A 23,813-nucleotide genomic window follows, 5' to 3' on the forward strand; every position below is an offset into this window, starting at 1 on the left:
TTTGGTTAATGTTTCTGAGATGGGATTAGTAATTAGGGGAAGCCGGCATTAAATTAAGTAAGAACTGAGTGCAAGCATGAGTCTATATTGGTTTAGCAATTGGGTATTCCCAGCAACAGATATATCAAAACTGGTTTGGGGCATCATGGTATGAAAGTAGTAGTCATTTCAAGGGGGGGCATTTACAGTGTTTTTAGCTGCTCCATGACCTTGGAGGAAAGGGTGCTACCTGTTCCCTTTACAGCCTGTTTTATCTGTGTATATTCTCTCAGCCTGATAAACGTGGATTTTTTTTTTTTTTTCATTTTCAGCACGAGCTGATTTTCACTCTTTCAGTCTGAGAGAGATTTTACTCTTTCTTTTTTTTTTAATGTATTTCTTAAAAAGATTTTATTTATTTATTTGACAGAGAGAGAGATCACAAGTAGGCAGAGAGGCAGGCAGAGAGTGAGAGGGAAGCAGGCTCCCTGCTGAGCAGAGTGGGGCTCCATCCCAGGACCCTGAGATCATGATCTGAGCCGAAGGCAGAGGTTTTAACCCACTGAGCCACCCAGGCGCCCTGAGATTTTACTCTTTCAAACATCAAACCTTTATATAATGCTTCACAAATTTTAAATAATTTAATTTTACTGCCATTGTTTTATTGTTGAGAAAGTAACAAGTAAGTAAATCACTTTCCTAAGGTCTGAAAGCTAGCAATTAATGGAAGTAGACATCAAACGCAGGAAAATTAATCCCACAGCCCATAGATCAAACTATTAATCTTTGCTGCCTATGAATATTGGATTATAGGAAAGTAGGTATTAAATACTGCTATTTTCCCCCTTCAAGGATCCGGCACAAGCCTCTGGAATATGCGTTGATTCGTGCAGCCTGCATTCTGTTCTCCCTTAAATGATGGAAGCAAGAGGCTTTGAAAAGTTATTAAAATATATATAAACTCTCTCTTTCCAATATCCTACAGATCACATATAAGTGTGTAGCTTTGACACATCTGAAGAAACACTCAAATCATTCTAGGTGGGTTGACTTCTCCAACTCATTCAGTTTGACATTTGTAAGTGATCACAAATCAACTCAAATTTCTCTCCAAATTGGCTCACAAACTCTTCCCTCGGTAACAGGCACTTTTATGACCATAACCATAGGTGTCATTCCATAACGTTTCCATAAACAGTTCGGCGGGCATTTCCTAGCCGCACTGTGCTGGGAAACGGAGGTCCTGGGTGCAGAGGAGCACCTCCTCTCCAGGGCTCCACCATGGAGGGAAGGAAGGAAACAGGTAAGTAGATGTGGCAACAGGGCCCAGGGAGTTCAGGGAAAGTCACCAGGCAGCCTGCTGTGGGAAGGGGGGTGGCAGAGGACAAGACCATCTTAGTTAGCATCTGGAGTTCCCGCACATCTCTGGGCCGGGGAGTGAAGGTCATTCAGAAACAAATTTGGTAAGAAGGAGAAGAGGCCAAATTGGGAGGGACAAACATGCTTAGGCAGAGGGTTGACATGGGAAGCCATTTAGGGTTTGTAAGTAGTGAAGCAAAAGGATGAAATTTGTGTGTCAAAAGCTCATCTTGACTATAATATAGAAAGAAGATAAACAGAAAGAGTGATACCATTTATAAAGTGGTTTTATAAATCACAACCTGAGTTATTGAGGAACTTGGCCTTCAGGGCAGGGTACTTCTGATGAAGAAAGCCACTAAATTTGACAACAGGGAAGAGGGTGCGTCAGTGAGATGTGTGTCTTTGGTTGGATCCTATGTAACCGGAGCTCTTGCTCTGATGGTTTGCTGGGGGAGCGTGGAAACAGCATAAGCATGAGGAAAAACTCTGCTCCCATTTGACCCCACCTGGGTAGAAAGTCAGGAGCACAAATGTTACCAGAGTCAGCACCCCCTCGAGGCAAGGGGTCTGGGCTTTCCTATTGCCCTTGGAGGGAGAGGGGTAAGCCGCATAGCCTGCCTCCTGAAACTACCCTCCTTTAGCCCAGTACAGTTCTTTGGAGAAACTACAACTCTGTCAGCCCAGTGTTCATGGTCTCTGAAGGCGAGGAGTGAACAGGCTGGTAGAGTGGACCGAGAGGGAACGCCAGCACAGCCCTCTGCAGTGAAATCATTTACTGGGTCTGAGCAGTGAGGGAGGAGCCTCTAAAATGACAGTTCAGCATGATAGCTTAGAAACTGATGGAGTGATGTTGCCTTTTGCCCAGCTGTTGTTTGGGAAGAATGTTGTCACGTGAAATGTATACATGAGGGGTACACGTATAGGGTAGAAGGACCTCTTTGATCGGCTGGTGGATGTCCTAGTGCAGAATATATGAGAGATGTCTGGGCCGAATGTTTACACTGTAGTTCTCACCATGGCCATAGCAACTGAAACAGGAGAAAAGAAGAAAGAGAAAAGAATGAGATCAAAGACTTATAAGTGAAGGAACAATGTATATTTACAAACTTCAGAACTGAAAGTGTTCTTTTCCCCGGAGTAGACACAGAAAAACCATGGACCTAAATTATGTCATCTTTACTTATTTGTGTCTCTCAAAAGTTTTTCCTAGCTCCGTGTATGATATTGGAACATGATTTGGAGTAAGATCACCCAGGGAATAATCTTGCTTTCACTTCTTGGACCTGGAGTTAGGGGGAACCTCTTTTTATTGGTGGGACATGGATATACTTTGCTCATGAGACCTGGGAGGGGTGGAGTGGAACCCTGTAGACCTTATGGTTATCCATTTGGCGATATCTGCACGATGCCGTCTTTCAGAGCCTGATGGGTCCATGGCTCTTTGTCTATATAAATATCCCCAGAGTGTGCTCTCCCTTCAGAGCTCCAGGTTTCAGAGAAACTCCAGCCCCAAGATCAGAGCATCTCAGACTGCTCTCATGCTCATGACCTGTTTTTTTTCCTCTTTTACTGGGCACATTTCATTTTCTCCTTCTGCATAGGCTCCTTCTTGACAAATAATTACACCATACTAAATATTTTTTAAAAAGATTGTATCTATTTGTCAGAGAGAGAGAGAGAGAGAGGGCACAAGCAGTGAGAGCAGCAGGCAGAGGCAGAGGGAGAAGCAGGCTCCCTGCTGAGCAGGGAACCTGATGTACGACTCCATCCCAGGACTCTGGGTTCGTGACCTCAGCTGAAGGCAGACGCTTAACTGACTGAGCCACCCAGGCGTCCCCACCATGTTAAATATTAAATTATCTCTGACATTTTGTTACGCTGGTCTCAGCTCCTTTCTGACGATCAGCAGGGATGCCCACTTGACTCACGGCTGCAGTGCTCACTGAGGAATTGGGAAAATTGTTCTTTATATTGATTCCATCTGTAGCTAAAGGTACATCACATAGCATTATTTTTTTTTGCCCAGCACAAATTCTGTCCAGTATAAATTAGAAGTGTACTGAAGAACTAGTAGGCCAATCTGGGTCTTCCAAGAAGCAAACAGCAAGGTGCAATGAAATGTGCAGAGATGTGGTGAGGGCAAATGCTTTCAAGAAAATAGGGATGGAGCCAGGAAAGGTGAAGAGCCAGCTGTGTGATCCTGAGTGAAGGACAGATAGTACAAGTTGGGTGAAAGCATCCTAGACCAGCTTCCAGACTAAGGAGAGTTGAACAAGGGAGTTCTGGAGCTAAATTTGGCCATGAGCAGATCCATGGAACACCTCCAAACTCACTTTAAGAGACCAGCATAACTTTGATACCAAAATCGGAAAAAGAACATTGCAAGATAAGAAAATCACAGGCTAACATTGCTCATGAATGTAGATGCAACAATTATCAAGAAAATATTAGCAAATGAAGCACAACAATATATAAAAAGGATAACATTTATTCCAGAGATGCCAGAAGGGCTTACTATTCAATAAATCAAGGAATATAATGAATCTCATAGAGACAACGAAAGGAGAAAGAACATACATTCATTTTAATAGAGCCCTAAACGCACTCGACAAAAACAACACCTAGTCATTAAAAATATAAACAAAGGGGCACCTGGGTGGCTCAGTAGGTTAAGCCTCTGCTTTTGGCTAAGGTCATGATCTCAGGGGCTCAGGTCATGATCTCAGGGTCCTGGGATCCAGCCCTGCATCAGTGGGGAGCCTGCCCCCCCACTCTCTGCCTGCCTCTCTGCCTTGTGATCCCTCTCTCTGTGTCAAATAAATAAATAAAACATTTTAAAAATATATAAATAAAACTTCCCAGGAAAATTACAATAGAAGATAAGTTTCTTCATATGATAGAGATTAACTACAGGAAATTCACTGTTAACATCATATTCAATGCAGAAATTGTGTGTGTGTGTGTGTGTGTGTGTGTGGTGTCTGCATAAGATCTTTACTTCTCCTGCTTCTCTGACCCGATGGGGGGTTTAGGAAGTTCAACTTGGGATTCATTTTCTTTTGGCTCTTTCTCTTCAGCCTCTTTCTCTTCTTCTGCTGGGGGAGAGGAAGGAGGTCCCTTTTTTGAACCTGCAAGCCAGGCTCCCAAAGCTGACCCAACAGAGCCCAGGAGGATGTTGGATGACGTGGAGAGTCCAGCTGCCCCACGACTGCAGCGTCGCCACCAGGCTGCCGGCGGCCACACCACCCCGGTTGGCGACGGCGGCGGCGGACATCATCTTGGCCGCTAGCGAGGAAGCGGCGACTCCGGCCCCGGGGAAGCCCACGGCGCCCATCGGTGGGCACGGCCGCTGCCGCCAGCACTCCTCCCACAACAGCGCCCGCCGCCCGTTGCATCCCAGAAACTTCGTCCACCTCCCCGCACAGCTCCCAATGCAGAAATTTTTAAAGGCTTTTCTCTGAGGTTACAAATGAGACAGATGTTTATCATCATCATTTCTACTCAGCATTTTTCTGGAGATTCTAGCCATTATGAGAAAGCAAAAAAGGAAAGAAAGGAAAGAAAATGGAATGAAATAAAATAATTTTTTAGTCATCATTAATAACATTGTGTGTGCAGAAAACTTGAAAGTGAAAAAGAGATAAAACTAGCAAGTTCAGTAGAGGGAAAGTCAATTTAAAACTAATTGCCTTCTACATATTCACAGTAAATAATGGAAAATTTTACTAAAAACTTAAAAATCAAATCTATAAGAAAAAAATAAAGAAGTCACTTATGCTTTCTCCATTGAAAACTATAAAACATTGGTATACATTAAAGCTAAATAAATGTATAAGAATCCCATGTTCATGGAAAGAAAAACTCATTATGTTTAAAATGTCAATTCTCTCCAAATTCTACTTTTTAAAAATTGAAGTATACATCAATGGGTGAATCACTGAACTCTACCTCTGAAAGGAATAATATACTATACCTTCATTAACTGAATGTAAATAAAATGAAATTTGAAAAATGAAGTGTAGTTGGCACAAACTGTTACATTAGTTTCAGGTGTAAACATAGTAATTTGACAACTCCGTATCAAATCCTGGGCTCACCAGGAGTGTAGCTACCATCTGTCTCTGTAAAACACTGCTATAACACCATCAACTGCATTTCCTATGCTTTGCCTTTTATTTCCATGACTTACTCATTTTATACCTGGAAGCCTGTATCTCCCACTCCCCTTGACCCGTTTTGCCTAACTTTCCAGCTCCCCTCTGGCATCCAGTAGTTTCTTCTCTGTATTTCTGGACCTGTTTCTGGTTTTTGTGTGTTTGTTCATTTGTTTTGTCTTTTAGGTACTACTTATACGTGAACTCACATGGTATTTGTCTTTCTCTGTCTGATACATGTCTCTAGAAGACCATCCATGTTGTCACAAATGTCAAGATTTCATTCTTTTTTATGGATCAGGAATATTCACACACACCATTCTCCTTCTTTATCCGTCCTTCACTTAGGTTGCTTCCATACTCTGGCTTGTGTAAATATGGCTACAATAAACATAGGAGTGCTCATATCTTCCTCAAATCATTCTTAAGTTGCGGTGCAATTTGGATTAATATTCCAGAGTGTGTGTATAGACTAGTAAGCTTATCCGAAGGGGAAGAGGCAGAGGGAGAGGGAGAAGCAGACTCCCCACTGAGAAAGGGGCTCCATTCCAGGACCCTGAGGTCATGACCTGGAAGAATTTGAAGGCTAGAGGAAATACTTTCCCTCCACTTCACCGGGAACCCGTGGAATCTATGTGAAACGCCAGACCTGCGACGAATGGCATGACTCCCAGTGGAAGGAGAGGTGGAGGGACACACATCTAGATGCAGAAAGGTATGGGCAGAGCCTAGGGGACACGGGAGTGGTGCTGAGGGGGAACACACTGAAAGAGAGACTGACCAGAAGAACACATATCAAACAGGGGAAGGGAGCCTTGGCTGGGAGTGAGGAGCATATGCTCTTGTGTCAGAGTCTCTGGGTTCATGCTCCATTCAACCATTTACTTTCTATTTATGAGCACTGGAGAAAAAGAATTAGAAACAAAATCTCCTGCCAACCTACGAGACTTAACTATAAAAGTAAAAGGGAAGGAAAACACTTATTATCTAAAAATATTCAACCTTAATGTGATGTGCATCATAGCCAAACTACTAAAGAGATTGCAAGAACAGGGGGAGAAAAAGCTAGGCTTCTGCCTTCTGCTGGGGTCATGATCCCTGCCTGGGCTCCCTGCTCAGCGGGAGCCTGCTTCTCCTTCTGCCTCTCTCTCTGCCCCTACGCAGGCTTGTGCTCCCTCTCTCTCAAATCAAAGATAAAATCTTTTAAAAACACAAAAACAGAAAAACCAACTGCTTGCAGGAAAGATCTCTACGCCCTGAAGTCAGCAGAATATGCTACCACAAAATATGCCACTTTGGTATATTAAGTCTGTTGAGCTGTGGGCACTTGGAAAATAGGAAAGCAAGGAGAGGTGTCCTCAAACCTCCCTCCCCAATTGACTTAAAGACAGATTCTTCTAAAGGAACTCAATTGTCATAAATTATCTCCCTGGGAGTTTCATCAGCCAGGGAAGACTGGCTCTCGTCACAGGAGAGGAGAGAGGAAATGGACACCATACCCAAGCAAACTTGGTCACAAACTATCATACCTCCCAATTATGCACCTAAGGTCCATTTGTCTTTCTTAAAAATCATCTACCTTCTCCTAAAAGACCAGCACCCCCAGTACCCTTGTTCCAGTATAATGGCATTTAGCCCAAGTTCCAAGCCACGTCAGAGACTGGCTCAGTTTCTCTGGGAAAATTCTATGTGTACATGAGGAATGAGGGATAATAAATGCTTGCCTGATTTTCCCTTGTCCGTCTGTCTTGAATCACAGAGTTCCCAGCTTGGAACGCAGAGGGTAGGAGGAAAGCCATTTCCCCACCAAACCCCGCGTGCACAGGAGGACCGTGGTGCTTCTTGTCTTCTCCCGATCCACGCTTGTCATGTGCTCAGAAAACAGAATCTCTACCATCCCCTTTGCTATATCCCCGCACATAACGACAACCTCAAGAAAGAAAAGAAAGTGACTTCCACGTGTCTGGGAGCAGGTCCCCATTCGGATTCACAGCCTTGGGACTTAGGGAAGGTGAGAAGGATCAGAAAACCAGGAAAGGCTGGATCCGGAAGCCTCGCTAATCGCTCATTTCCCCACCGCACATCCTTCCTAGGAATATAATTAAACCTCATCAAGACTGACAACACTTCTGAGCCAAACACTTGCTGTAATTGTGGAGGGACAGGGAAAGCTGTACTTCAGGGACTGAGATCCTGCCGAGGGTTTTCTCCTCCCTGACGGGCTGACAGCTTTGCAAAGTGAAGTCTTGCTTTCAGTGCCTGTTAGCCAAGAGCTCATCACATCCAGAGGGTACAAATATGGCTTGAGGTGTGGGGTTCACCTGCCAGAAGGAGCGACAAAGGGCTGAGCTGCATGGAAGGGAGCAGGTGAGCACACCTGACCTATCCTAGTCTCACTCCCTGTGCCAGAGGAACTTTCCCTCAGATGTAGGAACTTGCTTCTCTCTTTGACTAAGGAAAGCAGTTCGTGTGAGGTTCTGTGAGCCTGAGCCTCTGGCCTCCTGAGCTTGCAAAGGTATGTGCCCGGGGCAGAGAGATGATGGGGACCAGTGCCCCAAATGTGCCTCCAGACATGGGGGAGCACTGTGTCCTGAGTTCAGGATGTGGTCCCATGCGAGAGCTGTGGGGTGGCCTCTCAGAGAAAGGACCCACATTCTTTATCCGGAAATCGAGAAGGGTCAGAGTGTTTCCGGTTCCCAGGAGCAGCTCTGCCTCTTCAGCCTCCGTGGCCCCTGCATTATGCCTGTGTCAGCATCACTCACAGTGATAAAATCTGTAGCCCTCATTTGGTGCATTCCTGTGTTTTGCAAACGAGCCAGCTTTGTCTTCCCCAGCGTGTTCCAAATCCCCCACGTGCACGTGTGTAATTGGAAGGTTTCTCCTGCATCTGTCCTTAAGCCTCCGGATCTTAGTATTAACACCATCCATGTAAGCCAACTGCCCCCACCACACGCCAGCAGGATGGGACCCTGTTAGTAGCCATGAGGATTGAAGTGACAGGGGCTGTTGGCAAATCCCTACTTTTGCATCGCCAGCTTGTGAGTACCCAGAGGCTGCCCACTTTCCCTATACCATTGTCTTCCCTAGCAGGAATACGCTTCTCATTTCTTTGAGGAGAAAACAGGCTGAGAGGGACTAGCTGGTAGGTGTTCGATCCAGAATGGGCGTCACCCAACTGCCTGAGTGTAAAGCCTGTCTTTTAAAATAGTTTACTTGACCATTTGCAAAAAGTAATCTGGGAGAGTGTCATCCCTCCCCACTCTGACACTCTTCCTACTATTCAGTCAGAAAGAAAGGCATTAGTCTTTCCATTTGTTGGGGGAGGAAGAGGAGGCTGATGGCCATAACCTATGTTCCTCAAGCCCTGAGGCCACCCGGTACCAAACCGGAACAGGAGCCTGAGCTCTCACGGTTCATGGTGACAGACACCTGCGGGCAAGGACGTATCTAAGTCCAGGCCTTAAATGGGTGAGGACACGGTGCGTGGAGAAGGTTCTGGGAAGATTTGCAAGTTTATGGAACCTATGCAAATTGGAGGTTAGAAATCCTGGTTTCTTTGGTTGTGGGGAAATACTCAGTGGTTCTCTAGAAATGTCTACCTGTGAAGTGAGGTTCAAAGCTTAGTAGTGAAAGAGGAATTCTTACTCAGGCCCGGAAGCATGACAGTCGGCGTGGACTGATAAGGATCAAATCACTTGTAGTGTCAATCAGGTTCAGAGAATTGATATCGGTCACATGGACCCACTCGCCTGAATCATTTCTCCACAGGTTCGTCAGCAGCTAGGAAATGGCATAGTGAACCTGTGTTTCAGTGGACACTCTTTTCTTCCCAAGGATGCACTAACTCCCTTCACTGTATGTCCCCAAATTTGGGGATCCCTCATTCAGGAACTGCCCTTGTCTCCCGGCAGCCCCCAGGTCCTCATGATTAGCTTTGCTAACCTTTTGGGAGATGTCAAACATCCTGAACTAATCCAGGCTTTGCCTAGTGTCCCCTCCGATTCCTCAGTGGGACTCAGACCTCCTATAAACACCCTCGCTGGCAGCAATCCAAGGTCCCCCAGGGTGCCCAGGCTGCTGCAAGTCATAGATCTGAGTTTGGGCAGCCCACAGGCCGGTTTCTGGAAGTCTCTGGCTGAGGAGCATTTAAAAGTTGGGATCTATGCAGCTTCAGTTGATCTTGAAAACTAGGAAAACTCACTGGAAATTTTAACAATGAACATACAGAGAACGTTTGGGGTTTTGAAAGACAGCTCTGGAAATATTAAGATGTATGTATCAGAGATATAAAGATTGGAATTGGTAGGGGTGCTCAGGTAGCTCAGTGGGTGAGTGCACGACTCTCGATTTTGGCTCAGATCGTGAGCTCAGGGTCCTGAGATTCAGCCCCGCATCGGGTTCCATGCTGAGTGTGGAGCCTACTTATGATTCTCTCTCGCTCCCTCTGCCTTTCCCCAACCTGCCTTTCCTCTCTGCCTTTCCTCTGCGTCCCCCAACTCAAAGAAAACCCACAGAAAAACAACTGGAATCAGGAGACAAGCGAGGAAATTGTGATACTAATCAAACTGAGGTACGCGTTGCATGCTGAACAAAAGAAGGGGCGTGGTGACAGATGAGACAGGCTCAGTGTTCAGTGGAAGCAAGAGGGGTTATTAAGGGGTTGTGGGGTATAGGGCGTGGGGAGGTTAAGAAAACCCAGACTTTTGTGGAGTTGCCTGATGGTAACATCACACGAGACAGTAGAAAACACGGAGTGACATCAGGTTGGGGGACGTTTTGGTTCATTTCCGCACATGCTGAGATTAAATGTTTGTGAAATACATAAGGATTTGAACAAGCGGGTTGTCTTGCTGGGATGGAGCACAGAAAAAATTCTTAGTTGCAAATTTAGATTGTTGTTTGCTCATACACAAAACTGTATTTCAGGCTCATAGAATCACCCACAGTCAGTGCCCAGAAGGACAGAAATAGAGATCTTTGGACAACACCTTCTCCATTGCACATATCCCGACTAATGGCTCAGTGTCCCTGACACACCAGGGAAGCCCTCTGATGTGCATTATTCTTTGCAGACACATATCATCATCACTGTTGCTTTCTTCAAGAGGTGTTTGATAGATCCAAGAGTTTCTGCCCATGAAGTAAGAAATGTTTCCAATGATTATTAAAAGAACAATATTCCTCTTTGTAATTGGACCTGGCATTGTGGGGAATGTCTTTGTTGCTGTGAATTACATGTACATATTCTTTTGGGACACTAAAAAGAAATCTACACATCTAATTCTCATCCACTTGGCTTTTACAAATATCATAAACCTTTTTTCCAAGGGAATGCTCAAAACAATAGGCACTTTTGGTTTGAGAAACTTCCGGGATGGTGTAGGCTGTAAATTTTTTGTGTACCTGGAGCGGGTGGCCCGGGGTCTCTCCATCAGCACCACCAGCTTCCTGACTGTGGTCCAGGCCATCACCATCAGCCCCAGAGCCTCTGCATGTGCCACCTTCAAGCCAGCATCCACATGGTATATCCTTCCCTTTTTCCCCTTCTTGTGGATACTCAATTCCTTGGTCAGCATGAACTTACTCTATTACATGAAAAACATCAACAGCCTAAACAGATCACAGGTTGGTCAAAGGGGCAGCTACTGTTATTTCCTACCAGCAAACCAGACGATGAAGTGGGTTTTTCTCATTCTCATGATCCTGCGTGACATCCTCTTTCTGAGTCTGATGGGCTGGGCCAGTGTCTACATGGTATGCGTTCTTCATAGGCACCACCAGCATGCCCGCTACCTGCAGAAATCCAAGGTTCTCTACCACAAACCCCCTGAGATAAGAGCTGCTCACAGTGTTCTCCTGCTGATGCTTTGTTTTCTTTTCTTTTATTGGACAGATTGTATTCTTTCTTTATATTTAAACTCTTTCTTTAATAGTAAGTCCCTAATATTATTCATTCTAGAAATTTTAACCCTCGGTTATGCAACTGTTAGCCCGTTTGTGCTGATTCACAGAGATGCACATCTGGCTAAATGCTGGCACTTTCATTAAGACTTGATCCCTATTTCCTTGATCCCTCAGATAGCAAGTTTCAAATAAGATATTTTATGCCAGTGAGTTTAAAAAAATGAAGCGTAGCTTCAAAAATTAAAGTATGATGTTATACAACAAAGCTGGTGACCAGTAGCCCTGAGCTGACACAGGTAGGAGATCATAATGACCTCTGCGACTTAACCTTCTTCTGTCCATCCTGCTCCCCTCGGGAAGGGTAAGCCAATTCCAGAGTTCCTGCTTGTAAGATGCCTCTTTCTCTACCAAACTTCCTCCGGGAAGGAGAAGAATTTGGCAAATTCCTTCAAAATGTTAATGTATTTTCTCTTTGACTTGTAAGTTTCACTTCTAGGGGGATTGCTCATATGGGAATTGCAGTATAAGGATTATTATGCATTGCAGCAGCTTTTAAAAATCATGAACTAAATTTCCAGCAAGTAGGCTCTTTTGCTGGCTATGTGGAAATATCCTAGAGGATCCAGCCATACAAAGGAATTTTATTGAGCTTCTGAAAGAATGGGTGAGTTCAACATATATTAAATGGAATGATGTACAAGGTGTGTTTGTAATTAACAAAAGACAGGAATTCAAAAGCAATGGCACTCAAAAATGGAATGGAGTATTTTAACTTGATCTTATATCCTTTTCTGCATGAGTGCAAAGAAAGTTAAAGCAGTATTACTTGGTTTCAGAGAAACAGGGTAAATGAAACAAGTAAGTACAATTTCCTTTTGCATCTTTCTGTATTTTCTGAGTCATTAAAATCTTTGAATATAGCTTTTTAAAGATGAATAGGCGCCTGGGTGGCTCAGTTGGTTGAGCGACTGCCTTCCGCTCAAGTCATGATCCCCGACTTCCGGGATCGAGTCCCGCATCGGGCTCCAAGCTCCCTGGGGAGTCTGCTTCTGACCTTCTCCTCTCTCTCACTCATTCTCTCTCAAATAAATAAATAAAATCTTTAAAAAAATTTCTAAAAATAAAAAAAGATGAATAAAAATTTAATTTTGAAAATAACGTGTGGCTTGTTTCGAGACACATTTGTTAGTGCCCTGACATTGCCAGTATTCCAGCCTCATACTAGTGTCCCATCAGAGAGCTACACAATAATTCAGTTTCTACAGTAATTTGAATAGCAAATTTGGCCTATATTTTTCTTAAATTGGAACCCAAATATGTATTTGGGTGGAATTCATCATTCTGGCCCTAAGATATATCCTCAAACTGTTTTGGAAAAATACAGGATGCTCTTTTACTGATTCTACATGTTTTATAATGCAAAAATTTGAATTGATATAACATTTTCCATCTCATTTTTAAGAATGCCTGTACCATATCTGTTTGCCCTTGCAGACATTTGAGTTTTTACTTCTCTACTAAACTTCCCTTTGGTTTTGTGTCAACACAGTTTTAAATAACTTATTTAGGTTATTATATTATATTGTAATATGTATAGAAGCTTAACTTCCTGATCTAACTGTGCGTGCTTAAAGCCAGACTATGTTACTTATCTTAGTCCCATAACTTTCTGATGACATCTTTTTCTGTCATAGAGAACAGGGCAAAATAAGCACTCCCTGAACTGGTCACTGGTAATTAACCCAAAAGGAGGGATGGGAGAGCTCGGAAATGAAAATGAGAATAGCATTTAAAAGTTAATTATGAAGAAGAGATTATTGAGCAGTAAAAATAACAAGTATCCAGATGAACACGGAGACGTGTGATTGGTGACAAAACTTGGTTCGGATCGTGGGTTAGTCGGGGTCCTCCAGAGAAACAGGATCCATAGGAAGCATCTGTATCTATACATCTGTGTCTCTCTGAAGCGATAGGAGTTGGCTCACTTCGTATGGAGGCAGGGACGTCCCACATTCTGCTGCGTGCAGCTGGACACCAGGAAGCCGGTGGGGTAGCTCACTGTGAGTCCCAAGGCCAGAGAACCAAGGGCTCCTTATTTAAGTAGCCAAGTCTGAGGGCCCGAGAAGCAGGAGCTCCCAGGTCAGAGGGCCAGAGAAGATGGACTTGGTAGCTCACAAAGAGAGAAAGAAAGCAGCTTTTCTTTGCCTTTTGCCTTTTTGTTCCATTAGGGCCCCTAATGCATGGGCAAGAGCGCATCCCTACTCCGTCTACCGAGCACATGCTAATCTCTTAAAGAAATACCCTCATGGACAAATTCAGTTTTACCAGCTATCTGGTCATCCATCCAGCCGTCAAGTTGACACACAACATTGCCATCATGGACAGCCTGGCTTTTGGGTTCTTGAATAAGTGCTATTCTGTGCTTCTCTCGGAAAAGTTAGATGAATTGAGAAATTGAAATTGAAAGTAAATTCTGCAGAAAGTAATTTCTTCTGCAGAAAGTAATTTCAAGTTGAGAAACACATGGTGAAATTGTCCCCCATGGACAGGAGTGGGAGGTAGGAAGCAGAGGCTGGGAATACTGATGTGTAGCGCTCCCTGACATGGCTGGGAGCCCCATCAGCTATGGCTCGCCTCTCATTCGTAGTTTTGTTACCAGGAAAAGAGTAGGAAAGGGAAGTTGGCATCGATTTGGCCTGTGAAATCTTATGTAAGTTTTGAAGTAATGATAACTGAAAATGTCTCTGATTTGATGAAATACAAACTTCTAGATTCAAAAAGGTAAGAGAGTTCTAAGCAGTATAGGGAGGCAGCCCAGAGGAGTTAGCAGGCTGGCTCTGGGGGTCAGGGAGAGCTTTAAAGAGGGCTTGTGGGAATATAGAGGAGGGGACGGCTTGGCTCCCATGTGCTTAAAGGTCTTTGAGCTTCTTCATGTGTCACATGTCTAATTAGCATGTTACATCTCCACCTTTCAGGGTGATTTTTTTAGTATTATAAGGAGGGAGAATTTGGGTGAAAAGTCAGTGCTGTCCTCGGTCTTGGGGCAGACTGGTTTGGTCTCGTCTTTACCAGTCTTCACAATCAAGAACCCTCTTTCAGTCAGCATCCTCCTTCTGCATTCCTGCAACACAGGCTACTCAAGGGCATAGAGTCTTAGCTTTTTCCCTTGATGGAGGCAGCCAAGAAATGCTGGAGTTTGTGGTTGGGGATCAGGAGACCTGAGCACAGTGTCCACTCCGTCTCACTTATGAGAAAGCAAATTCTGTGGAACTTGTCAAAGAAAATGTCAGGCAATTACCTCTGTGAAAGTCAATTATAGGAAATTAATATGAATGTCACTCAAATCATTTGTCAGACCACAGAGTAGATTATGAAATTTGCAATAGAGTCCAAATATATACTTTAGGTAAAAATACGGATCAAAACTAGAGTTTTGAACTTTATAGTGTTAAGTAAGTCACAGATTAGTCTACAGATAGAACTCAGGTGGCAGTAGTTCTCACGTAACATATGGGAAGGATGAAAAATTTAGTAACCTGAGCCTAAGTTAAGAGTCCTCAGAAGGCCTCCAAATGTATATTAGTTGTCATTTAAATATAGTTACATTGATTAAATAGGCAAGAAGATTGTGGCTCCTCTTTTTGATTCTGAAAGTGTGAAGAGAGAAAAGTTCTCTCTAACTCTTATATACTTGGTGCCACAATTGCTTCTTTTTCCCACCTGTGAAATGGTAATAAACCTAGTGATTCAGTAATAGTTCCAAGGATAATGGTATTAAGTGACAGGTGTAAAGATTGTATCAGCCTACCATTACAACATATGAGAGCTATCCCTGAGGAAAGTCCATGGCAGCTAAATCCAAACCTTACCACCATAAGTAGTCTGAAAGGAAGAGTTAAAGCCATATAAGGAAGCTTTTTGGTGAGAGATATGAGAGAACATGAAAAAACTCTCAGCTGAGAACATCTAGAAAAGTGAAAGTTGTAACTACCCAGAGAGCCAGTTAATCTCTATAAGGACTGAAACTCTAATTTGCCTTTTGTAACCAAAGGCCTAACATAAATCTGACACTGAGTAGGGGGTGCCTGGGTGGTTCAGTGGGTTAAAGCCTCTGCCTTTGGTTCGGGCCATGATCCCAGGGTATTGGGATCGAGCCCTGGCATCGGGCTCTCTGCTTGGCCGGGAGTCTGCTTCTCTGCCTACTTGTGATCTCTGTCTGTCAAATAAATAAGTAAAATTTTAAAAAAAATCTGACACCAAGTAATTATTAAATAGAAACTTGGTGAATAAGTCTTGTTCTTATTTGTTAGGGTATCACTGTCCTAACTTGTCTTCTGTAACTATAGCTTTATGGTGTGCCTTCTGTTTACCAATGAATTTGAGTTTAAGTATGAATATATAATCATGTTTGTCAACATAACTAAGCATCTTACTACATATGACCTACATGGCCTAGACAAGGGCAGTAGATGTCTCAGTAAAATGGCTGGAATAGAAAATTACATGTGGGTCATCTACTGTGTAAAATGATGCTACTTTTAGTAATGTTTAAATAATGACCTTTGTTTGGAGTCTGAATTCTCACTGATGTAATTTATTATCCTCAGGGAAATTGGATTGAGAAAGGGGAAAGTATATTACACTACGGAAATGAAGAAAGAAGTTTGAAGTCTAGAATGTGGAGGGTGTGACCCCTAGACCATCGCACTGAGTTCAAAAATTAGTGAACTAATCTATTCAGTTGATTTCAAGATGAAAGGAAGTACTCTGGTGAGTATCAAGGAATTGATTCTTTGGGAAATTTGGGGGTTCAGGTTGAACAATTCTTTTCCACAATGAAGTATGTGAACTTTGATTTAAAGTCTTATTATAGTCCTATATCAGGGGACCCAGCTGTAAATGAATATAAGATGTTATTTCTTTAAGAGGAGAACATGTTTTCTTGAAAGTGATATATTGAGTCTAAATCAAGGTTTGAGTTTGAGGGCAGTGAGGAATTATTACTACCCAAAGATAAATGTTTTAGAGAAATCAGTCAAGAGTTTTAAACTGTCAAGGTACAAAGCAAGCAGTTGGATTGTTTTGGAATCACACTATTGTAACATTAAGTGAGTAGGGTATCGAAAGAGGAGTGCCTAGTAACTTCATAATCATTTAACCCAAATTGTAAATTTTAACCCAAACCCATTTACCCAGAATGTAAAGTGAGTGCTAGTTTAAGTGCACTTTCTTTTTCACAAAGGACTGATTTCTCTTCTCACATATTCAAGAAAATCATTATTTTTATTCATCTTTGTAAAAGAATTTCATTTGGGGTAAAAAAATAAAAACAAACTGGCATTCTATAAATAACTATAGAATAATTGAAAGAATGAATGTAATGGGGCAAACTGCCTTAAATTTTGAAGGCAATGAATTTAGCACAGCAAATCTGAAATGTGTATTAGTTCGGTGCATACATATTTACATGGATTTAAAATGGTGCTTACAGATATCAGTTAATGACCCCTGCTAAAAACTTTGACTTTAACCATAAGTTTTGGTAAGCTAATAAACTCACCTAATACAAACTTCTTGTGTCCCTGAAAAAGTTGATGTTATGTAATCGAATCAGCAGAATTTTTTTTTTTTAAGGTTTTATTTATTTATTTGACAGAGAGAAATCACAAGTAGATGGAGAGGCAGGCAGAGAGAGAGAGAGGGAAGCAGGCTCTCTGCTGAGCAGGGAGCCCGATGTGGGACTCGATCCCAGGACTCTGAGCCGAAGGCAGCGGCGTAACCCACTGAGCCACCCAGGCACCCTCAAATCAGCAGAATTTAAAGAGATTCGGAGTGTTCTTAAAATTGGCAGAGATTCTGGTAGCTGCAAAGACTTCTTGTTAGAGCAAATGATTTCCCAATCCCCTCAGAAATAGTAATATCCAGCTTTTAAAAAGGATAATAGTGAGAAGAGGAAAACTCCAAAACATGAATTTTTCTAACTGAATTTAATTAAAAGCTAAATGAAAACAAGATAAGTTACGTAGAGTAGTTTAGCAAAATAGAACGAAGGAAAAAGAAAATGTCCAAATTTCCTTCAGGTGACCGGTCTTTCTTAGAACCAAGTGATATCACGGTGTTTTAAGCAATCAACAAACCGTGCACACAAACAACTGTTCCAGCTGTCTCATTTATGCAAGCGATTGGTGGGGAATTACACCTTTTCAGGAAACAAATTATTTTAAGCAAAGTTAAACGGAGAGTTTTATTCTATTTCTTCTTATACCAAAATATGGAAGGCCTTTGCACGTAGGCGGCTCGTTGGTCTAGGGGTATGATTCTCGCTTCGGGTGCGAGAGGTCCCGGGTTCAAATCCCGGACGAGCCCGCTTCCTTTTCAACCAACTGGATGTACAAAATCAAGGAAGAAATGTGAAAAAGTATTTTCCCAAATATTCTTGCCAAAAACAGTGGGCTTTCACCGTATGCACAAAGGCACCGCCATCGGAAGAGCACCGCACGCACGCCGGCCTCTGCCAGGCGGCGAGACACCTGCAACAGAGCCTCCGCGCCGGGGTCCTAGCGCATCCCTTCTCAGGGAGGAAGGTCGGGGGTGTGGCCGGCGAGCGCGCACGCGCAGGCGCACACCTGACGCGGGGTAGGCGCGAGGGTCGGCGCCAGGCCGGATCTTCCCTCCGCGGGCGGGGCCGGGCCGGAAGTGGGGTTTCCGCGTGTAACTCGCGCCGCGCGGAACGTTCTCGGGCTAGCGGCCGCTGCGGCCCCCGCCACGGTGCTCGCTCGCGCGGCGGTCCGCGGCTGGGAGAGCCCGCCTCTCTGCCTCTCTCTCTCTGTCTTCCCCTCCCTCTCTCTCTCCCTGCGCCGCACCGGTGGGCGCTCGTTCGTTGGCTCCGTCGGCGAATGAGTGTTCAGCGGCTGCCGCGTGGCAGCCTGTGCCCCGTGCTAGGGACGTGGGAGTGGGCGAGGAATAATAAAGCTTTCGTTTCTGCGGAATTTAGTATCACAAGAAACTAAATAGTTACCATTTTCATGCGTCCTAGGAAGGAAGGACAGACGTCCATAAACGCCGGGAGAACCAGGGATTGCCGGCCAGGGTTTGAACATCCGAGATGAAAACCAGAGGGGACCCCCTGCCCCGTGCCCGAGAATGACCAGTACTGTCCCCTCCCCCCAGAAAAAGCCCTCACTTAGGAATTGTTGAGAATGCTCAGGTAAAGGCACGAATACAAATTTAAAAGGAAAAAAAAAAAAGATGGAGAGGAAGGTATTAATCCAGTTACTCTGTTCATGCCAGCTAAATTAAGATACTTCCTTAGAATAACTGCTGTTTTGTGACCAACACAGAGTGGACACACACACACACACACACACAGCACTGCAATTTCTTTCAAAGCTCAACTGGCCCACCTCATTTTAGTATTCTGAAAGTGTGTGACCTTTTCTACCTTTCCTTGTTTTGGTCAATTTTGGAGACTTAATTAGCATTGAAGATGTAGGTCCTTATTCAGAAGTTGTAATAATATATTGTCTCTTTTTCTACATGAATTATGAATTTATAATTTATTTGGAAACACAATTTTCTAACTTAAAGTACATGGTGTCACTCATTAAGTTTGAAATTCAAAAGGAACTTCCCTCAAACTTTGTCCTTCAAGAATTTTCTTAGGAGGCAGGAAGTCAGTTTTATGCCATCTAAGCCAGAGATTGAATAATCCTTCTTCAAGACATTTTATTATCCCAAGAAGGAGAAGCTAAAGATACTGTCTTATAGTAAATGGCACAGGCAAGCGCACATTCAATAAATTGGACTCATAATCTCAGTTTCCAGTTATTTTTAGGGCAGCAACCAAAGATCACTAGACATCTACAGTAAGTGTCTAACACGAAAGAGATTAAAGTGAACTAAAAAAATAGAGGAAAATATTATGCAGAGAGAAGAAAACTTGTCAGGAAACTTATTACAGAGAGAAAGAATGCTGTACAAAACAACTTAATTACAAAAAAGCCTCTTCACACTAAAATTGTAAGACTAAAAGTGAAAAACTTAATGGAATAACTGGAATTAATGTGAAGGACATCTTCCAGAATATGGAGTAAAAATATAAAGGAAAACTCCAGCAGTCATGCTGCCTAGTACATACCCAAGTGAGTTGAAACTTACGACTACACAAAAACCTGCACACAAATGCTTATAGCAGCTTTATTCATAATTGTGAAAACTTGGAACCAGCCAAAATGTCCTTCAATAAATGACTAGATGGGGTGGACCACTAGGTGGTTCAACGGTTAAGTGTCCAACTCTTGGTTTGGGCTCAGGGCATAATTTCAGAGTCCTGGGATTGAGTCCTGAGTCAGGCTCTGAGCACAGTGTAGAGTCTGGATGAGAATCTCTCTCCATCTACCTACACCCCTCCCCCTGTCTATCTCTCTCTACCTCTCTATTTCTCTAAAATCTCTCTAAAATAAATAAATAAAATCTTTAAAAAAAATGAATGGATAAGCAAACTGGTACATCCATGCAATGGAATATTATTTAGTGAGAAAAAGAAATAAGCTATCAAGCCACAAAAAGACATGAAAGAACCTTAAAATCATAATGTTAAGTGAAAAAATAAAACTACTCTGAAAAGGGTAGGGAGGGCTATAGGAATAAAGAGATGACACACAGGCCAGTGAAATTATTCTGTATCATACAGTAATGATGGGCACATGCCATTACATCTTTGTCAAAACCCATAGAATCTGCAACACAAACATCAAAATCACAAAAATCTGTGAGGCTTAATGCAAATTACGGATTTTAGTTTCATTGGTTCATCAGTTGTAACAAATGTAATACAATAATGTAAGATGTAAATAATACGAGAAGCTGTAGAAGGAGGGAGTGGGTATGTGGGAACTCTGTACTTTCCTAAACATTTTTCTGTAAATCTAGAACTGGCTTTAAAAAATAAGTCTATTAAAAAAATAAGAGTGCAAATAGTAAGGGGAAAAAAGTGGGGCAGGGAAGAAAGAAAGAAAAAAGAAGAGGAAACATCTTGGAGGCTTAAAATCGAGCCAAAAGAAATTTCAGGAAAAAAAGACTGAAAATAGAGAATGCATATATGAGAAAATCAACAACAAAAAAGTAAAGCTAATTTTCCAAACTGAAATATATGATTTTCCAAATTTAATGAAATAATAGAGCTCTCAGAACAATGAATAAAAATAGAAACATATGATGGCTTACCTTTCAGACATTTAGGAACACTGGGGACAGAGAGCTAATTAGAAAGCTAATTACAAATGAAGTATCAGTAATTAGAATGACTTCTTAATTCTCAAATGAATTAGGAAATACTCCCCAACCCAGCATTCCATACCCAACAACATTTAATCAAATGTTAGAGAAACAGAAAAGATATTCTCCAATGCCAAAATACTTAAAACCCTTATTTCCAATGAACTCTTCTCCACGAAGCTACTCTACAATGCAGAGTAGCTTTTGTCCCACCAAAGGAGGAGGCAAATTAAGATAGAAAAAGACTTAAGATATGGGATATCTACCACCAGTGGCAGGGGAAGAAAATGTACAGGATCTGGTGAAGACATCATGATGAAAACTGTACAGCAACTCCAGAAAGCTTTAATTTCTCCCCATCCCCCTTTTTTTTGGCCAAACTTACATGGTTATTTGTGGCAACTTGGAAAAAACAATTCTCATGTTCAGGAAAGGTGACTCCTTTTTGTGTAATGGGTAATCAATAGAAAATACTAAACTTAAAAAAATCAATAAGTAGAAATAAAAGCATGTGTATTAGAATATAATTTTGACTTTGTAATAAAGACCCCAACGTGCTGTAGCTTAAAGGAAGCAGATGTTACTCATCTCTCACATAATTTTCTGAAGGTATATTCAATCCCAGGGGGGTGCTTTGGCCCCATGGTGTTAGTTCCAGTATTCTACCTCACGGCTCCCTCCTTCCTATGGTGTTGCTTTGTATGTCATGGACCTTCATTCCTATGGTGTTGCCTTGTCCAGCAAGCAACAAGAGTAGGAAGAGAGAAGTGGATCATATTTCTTTCCTCTTCTGGGCATAACCTGCAAGTTTCACAAACCATTACTCTCGAATGCACTAGTGTAGAAACTGGTCACTGTGGCCACGCTTAACTCTTAAAGAAAGTTGTGCATTGTATTTTTCTCATGGGTAGCTGTGAGCCCTAAAATGTCCATTTCTTGGAAGAAAGGAACAAATACTGATGGACAACTAGCCCTCTCTGCCATAGCATGAGATTTGGAGATAGGCTGCTCGTGAAAACAAAACAACACAAACAAAAAGCCAAATGGCTGAAAACCTTTGCCTCTCTTAAGGGGGAATAAGAGGAAGAAGACCACTTCTTCATGTACACATATTTTTGAAGTACTTAAAAATATAAAACATGTGTGGTTAACTTTTACCCAAAAAATGTTAATTAAAAAAAAAAAAAAAAAGCTTTGAGCTGAGAACCAAGGTATGGATAAAAAAATAAAAATAAAAAAAAATCTATCCAGGTTCAAATGAGGAAGGGCAAGAGCTCCCCATGAGGGAAAAGGTCTTGTTGGAAAGACAAAAAATAGATCCTTCTTCACACAAAAATCAGGAATTGGGGGTACCTTGTGGCTCAGTCACTTAAGCAGCTGCCTTCAGCTCTGGTCGTGATCTCAGAGTCCTGGGATGGAGTCCGCCTGGGGGGACCCACTCAGTGGGGAGTCTGCTTCTCCCTCTCCCTCTGACCCTCTTCCCTGCTTGTGCTCTCTCTGTCCCAAATAAATGGATAAAATCTTAAACAAAAAAGTCAGTAATTGGACGAGTGTGGAAAACAAGGTAGAGGGCAGTGGGTGAAGCTGAGCCTGAAGATCTAAGCAGGTCAATTGGCAAGCACTAAAATAGAAGGATTTTTTTCAAGTAAGAAGAGAGAATGGTTCTTTGATCCGCTCCTGCAGGATTTCGCCCATGTTCCCTGTTGTTCATCCATGATTCATCTGCTTGGGCTTCAGGGAAAAAATCTTCATGGCCACCTTCCTTCTCAGATTTATGGAGGCTCCCTGCTGAGTCAGTCACTCAAATGCTCCAGCGCCAGCCACAGAGATTCTTCACGTTTGTCTAGATCCTGCGAGCCTCCTGCCTTTGCTCAGGCCCCTTCCTCAGCGTGGGACACCCCTCTCTTGGCCCCTTCTAGGAAACTTCCTCTGCCAGACCCACCTTTAACATGACCTTCTTTCCCCAGGCATTTATGATTCATTCTGATTAGTCAGAATTCAGCCCTACCCATGTTCATTTATGTGCGTTTTATTCATTCCGTGAAACAAGTAAAAAATCTTTTAAAAAGCAGTTGAAATAGTTCCCCCCCCCCACCCTTTCCCCAAATAATTTTCTCGCTGGCAGTGAATCTTTTAACATATTTAGCACCGCATTTCTGGAAAATCGAATGGAAGTTGGGCAACCTGCCCCAAGAAAATCACCCAAGAGGCACAGAGGTATCTGGGGGGACCGCAGAACCCACCGGTGCTCTTAGGCGGAGAAAAGAGCCCCACGAGTTTAAGGGGTCTTCTCTGCGCACTGTCACCCGGCAGCGTCGAGGCGGTGAGGACACGGAGTAGACACGCAGCACGGCCGCGCTCGGACCCGTCGTCTAACCTCCCAGACTAAGTTACCACCAATCCCCGGTCCCGAGTCGCCAGGACCCTGAGGTGAGCCCCTGGGACACCGGTTCTGGGAGCGCGTCTGCGCGCGGGGGGCTCAGGCCGCGCCCTGGGAGCGCAGGTGCCGACCGCCCCCAGGTTCCCGCGCAGCCGGGCCACGCCCACCGCCTGCGCGCATGCGCCCCCAGGGGCCCGGCCGCCCGCGCGGGGGAGTCTGACCCCGGACAAGGTGCTGCGGCTGTCGCCTCTCGACCGCTGTCCTGACTCCTGGGAGCGCTAATCCCGCCTTTCCCCCCCCGGGCGAGTTTTGCAGTCCACTCCTTGGTCGGCTCGTATGGGAGGAGGCCATGCCCAGGTGCCCCGGACGTCCCCGAGCCCCCTCCTGCGCGTCCTTCCTTCCAAGACAGCCGGGAGCTCCCGAGTGTCAACTCTGGAATAAGGTACTTGGAAGGCTCGGCGTGCCGTGACGAGGTGGCCGAGTGGTTAAGGCGATGGACTGCTAATCCATTGTGCTCTGCACGCGTGGGTTCGAATCCCACCTTCGTCGACTAGCTATTTTAGTAAGGACGAGCGGGAAGAAATACATCCCATTAAAGTCCATTTGCCGGGAAAGTTGACTTCGCGGCTCCCTCCCTTCCCTACTTTCAGACCGTCACTATGGTGAACTGGATTCTCCCCTTTATGGTTGTTCGAGTGCTGATTGTCTATGTGGGCGCTTTTATGTGATTAATCAAGTCCCTTCTGGTTTGCTTCCTT

General features: G+C 43.5%; 1 protein-coding gene, 2 non-coding genes and 1 pseudogene across 3 annotated transcripts; 3 read left to right on the forward strand and 1 right to left on the reverse strand.

Annotated features, from left to right (window-relative positions):
• Window positions 1-4,335: 4,335 nt before the first annotated feature.
• On the reverse strand, window positions 4,336-4,736 carry LOC132017158 (interferon alpha-inducible protein 27-like protein 2; annotated as a pseudogene).
• A 5,916-nt stretch (window positions 4,737-10,652) lies between these two features.
• LOC132018543 (putative vomeronasal receptor-like protein 4) lies at window positions 10,653-11,543 on the forward strand. The gene has a single exon (XM_059401504.1). The coding sequence runs from the start codon at window positions 10,653-10,655 to the stop codon at window positions 11,541-11,543; it is 891 nt and encodes a 296-aa protein (XP_059257487.1).
• A 6,150-nt stretch (window positions 11,544-17,693) lies between these two features.
• On the forward strand, window positions 17,694-17,765 carry TRNAP-CGG (transfer RNA proline (anticodon CGG)). Its single transcript has one exon. It is a non-coding gene; the product is annotated as a tRNA-Pro (tRNA).
• A 5,757-nt stretch (window positions 17,766-23,522) lies between these two features.
• On the forward strand, window positions 23,523-23,604 carry TRNAS-GCU (transfer RNA serine (anticodon GCU)). Its single transcript has one exon. It is a non-coding gene; the product is annotated as a tRNA-Ser (tRNA).
• Window positions 23,605-23,813: the final 209 nt, after the last annotated feature.

This window comes from Mustela nigripes, chromosome 5 (genome assembly GCF_022355385.1).
Source record: "Mustela nigripes isolate SB6536 chromosome 5, MUSNIG.SB6536, whole genome shotgun sequence".
Classification (NCBI taxonomy): domain Eukaryota; kingdom Metazoa; phylum Chordata; class Mammalia; order Carnivora; family Mustelidae; genus Mustela; species Mustela nigripes.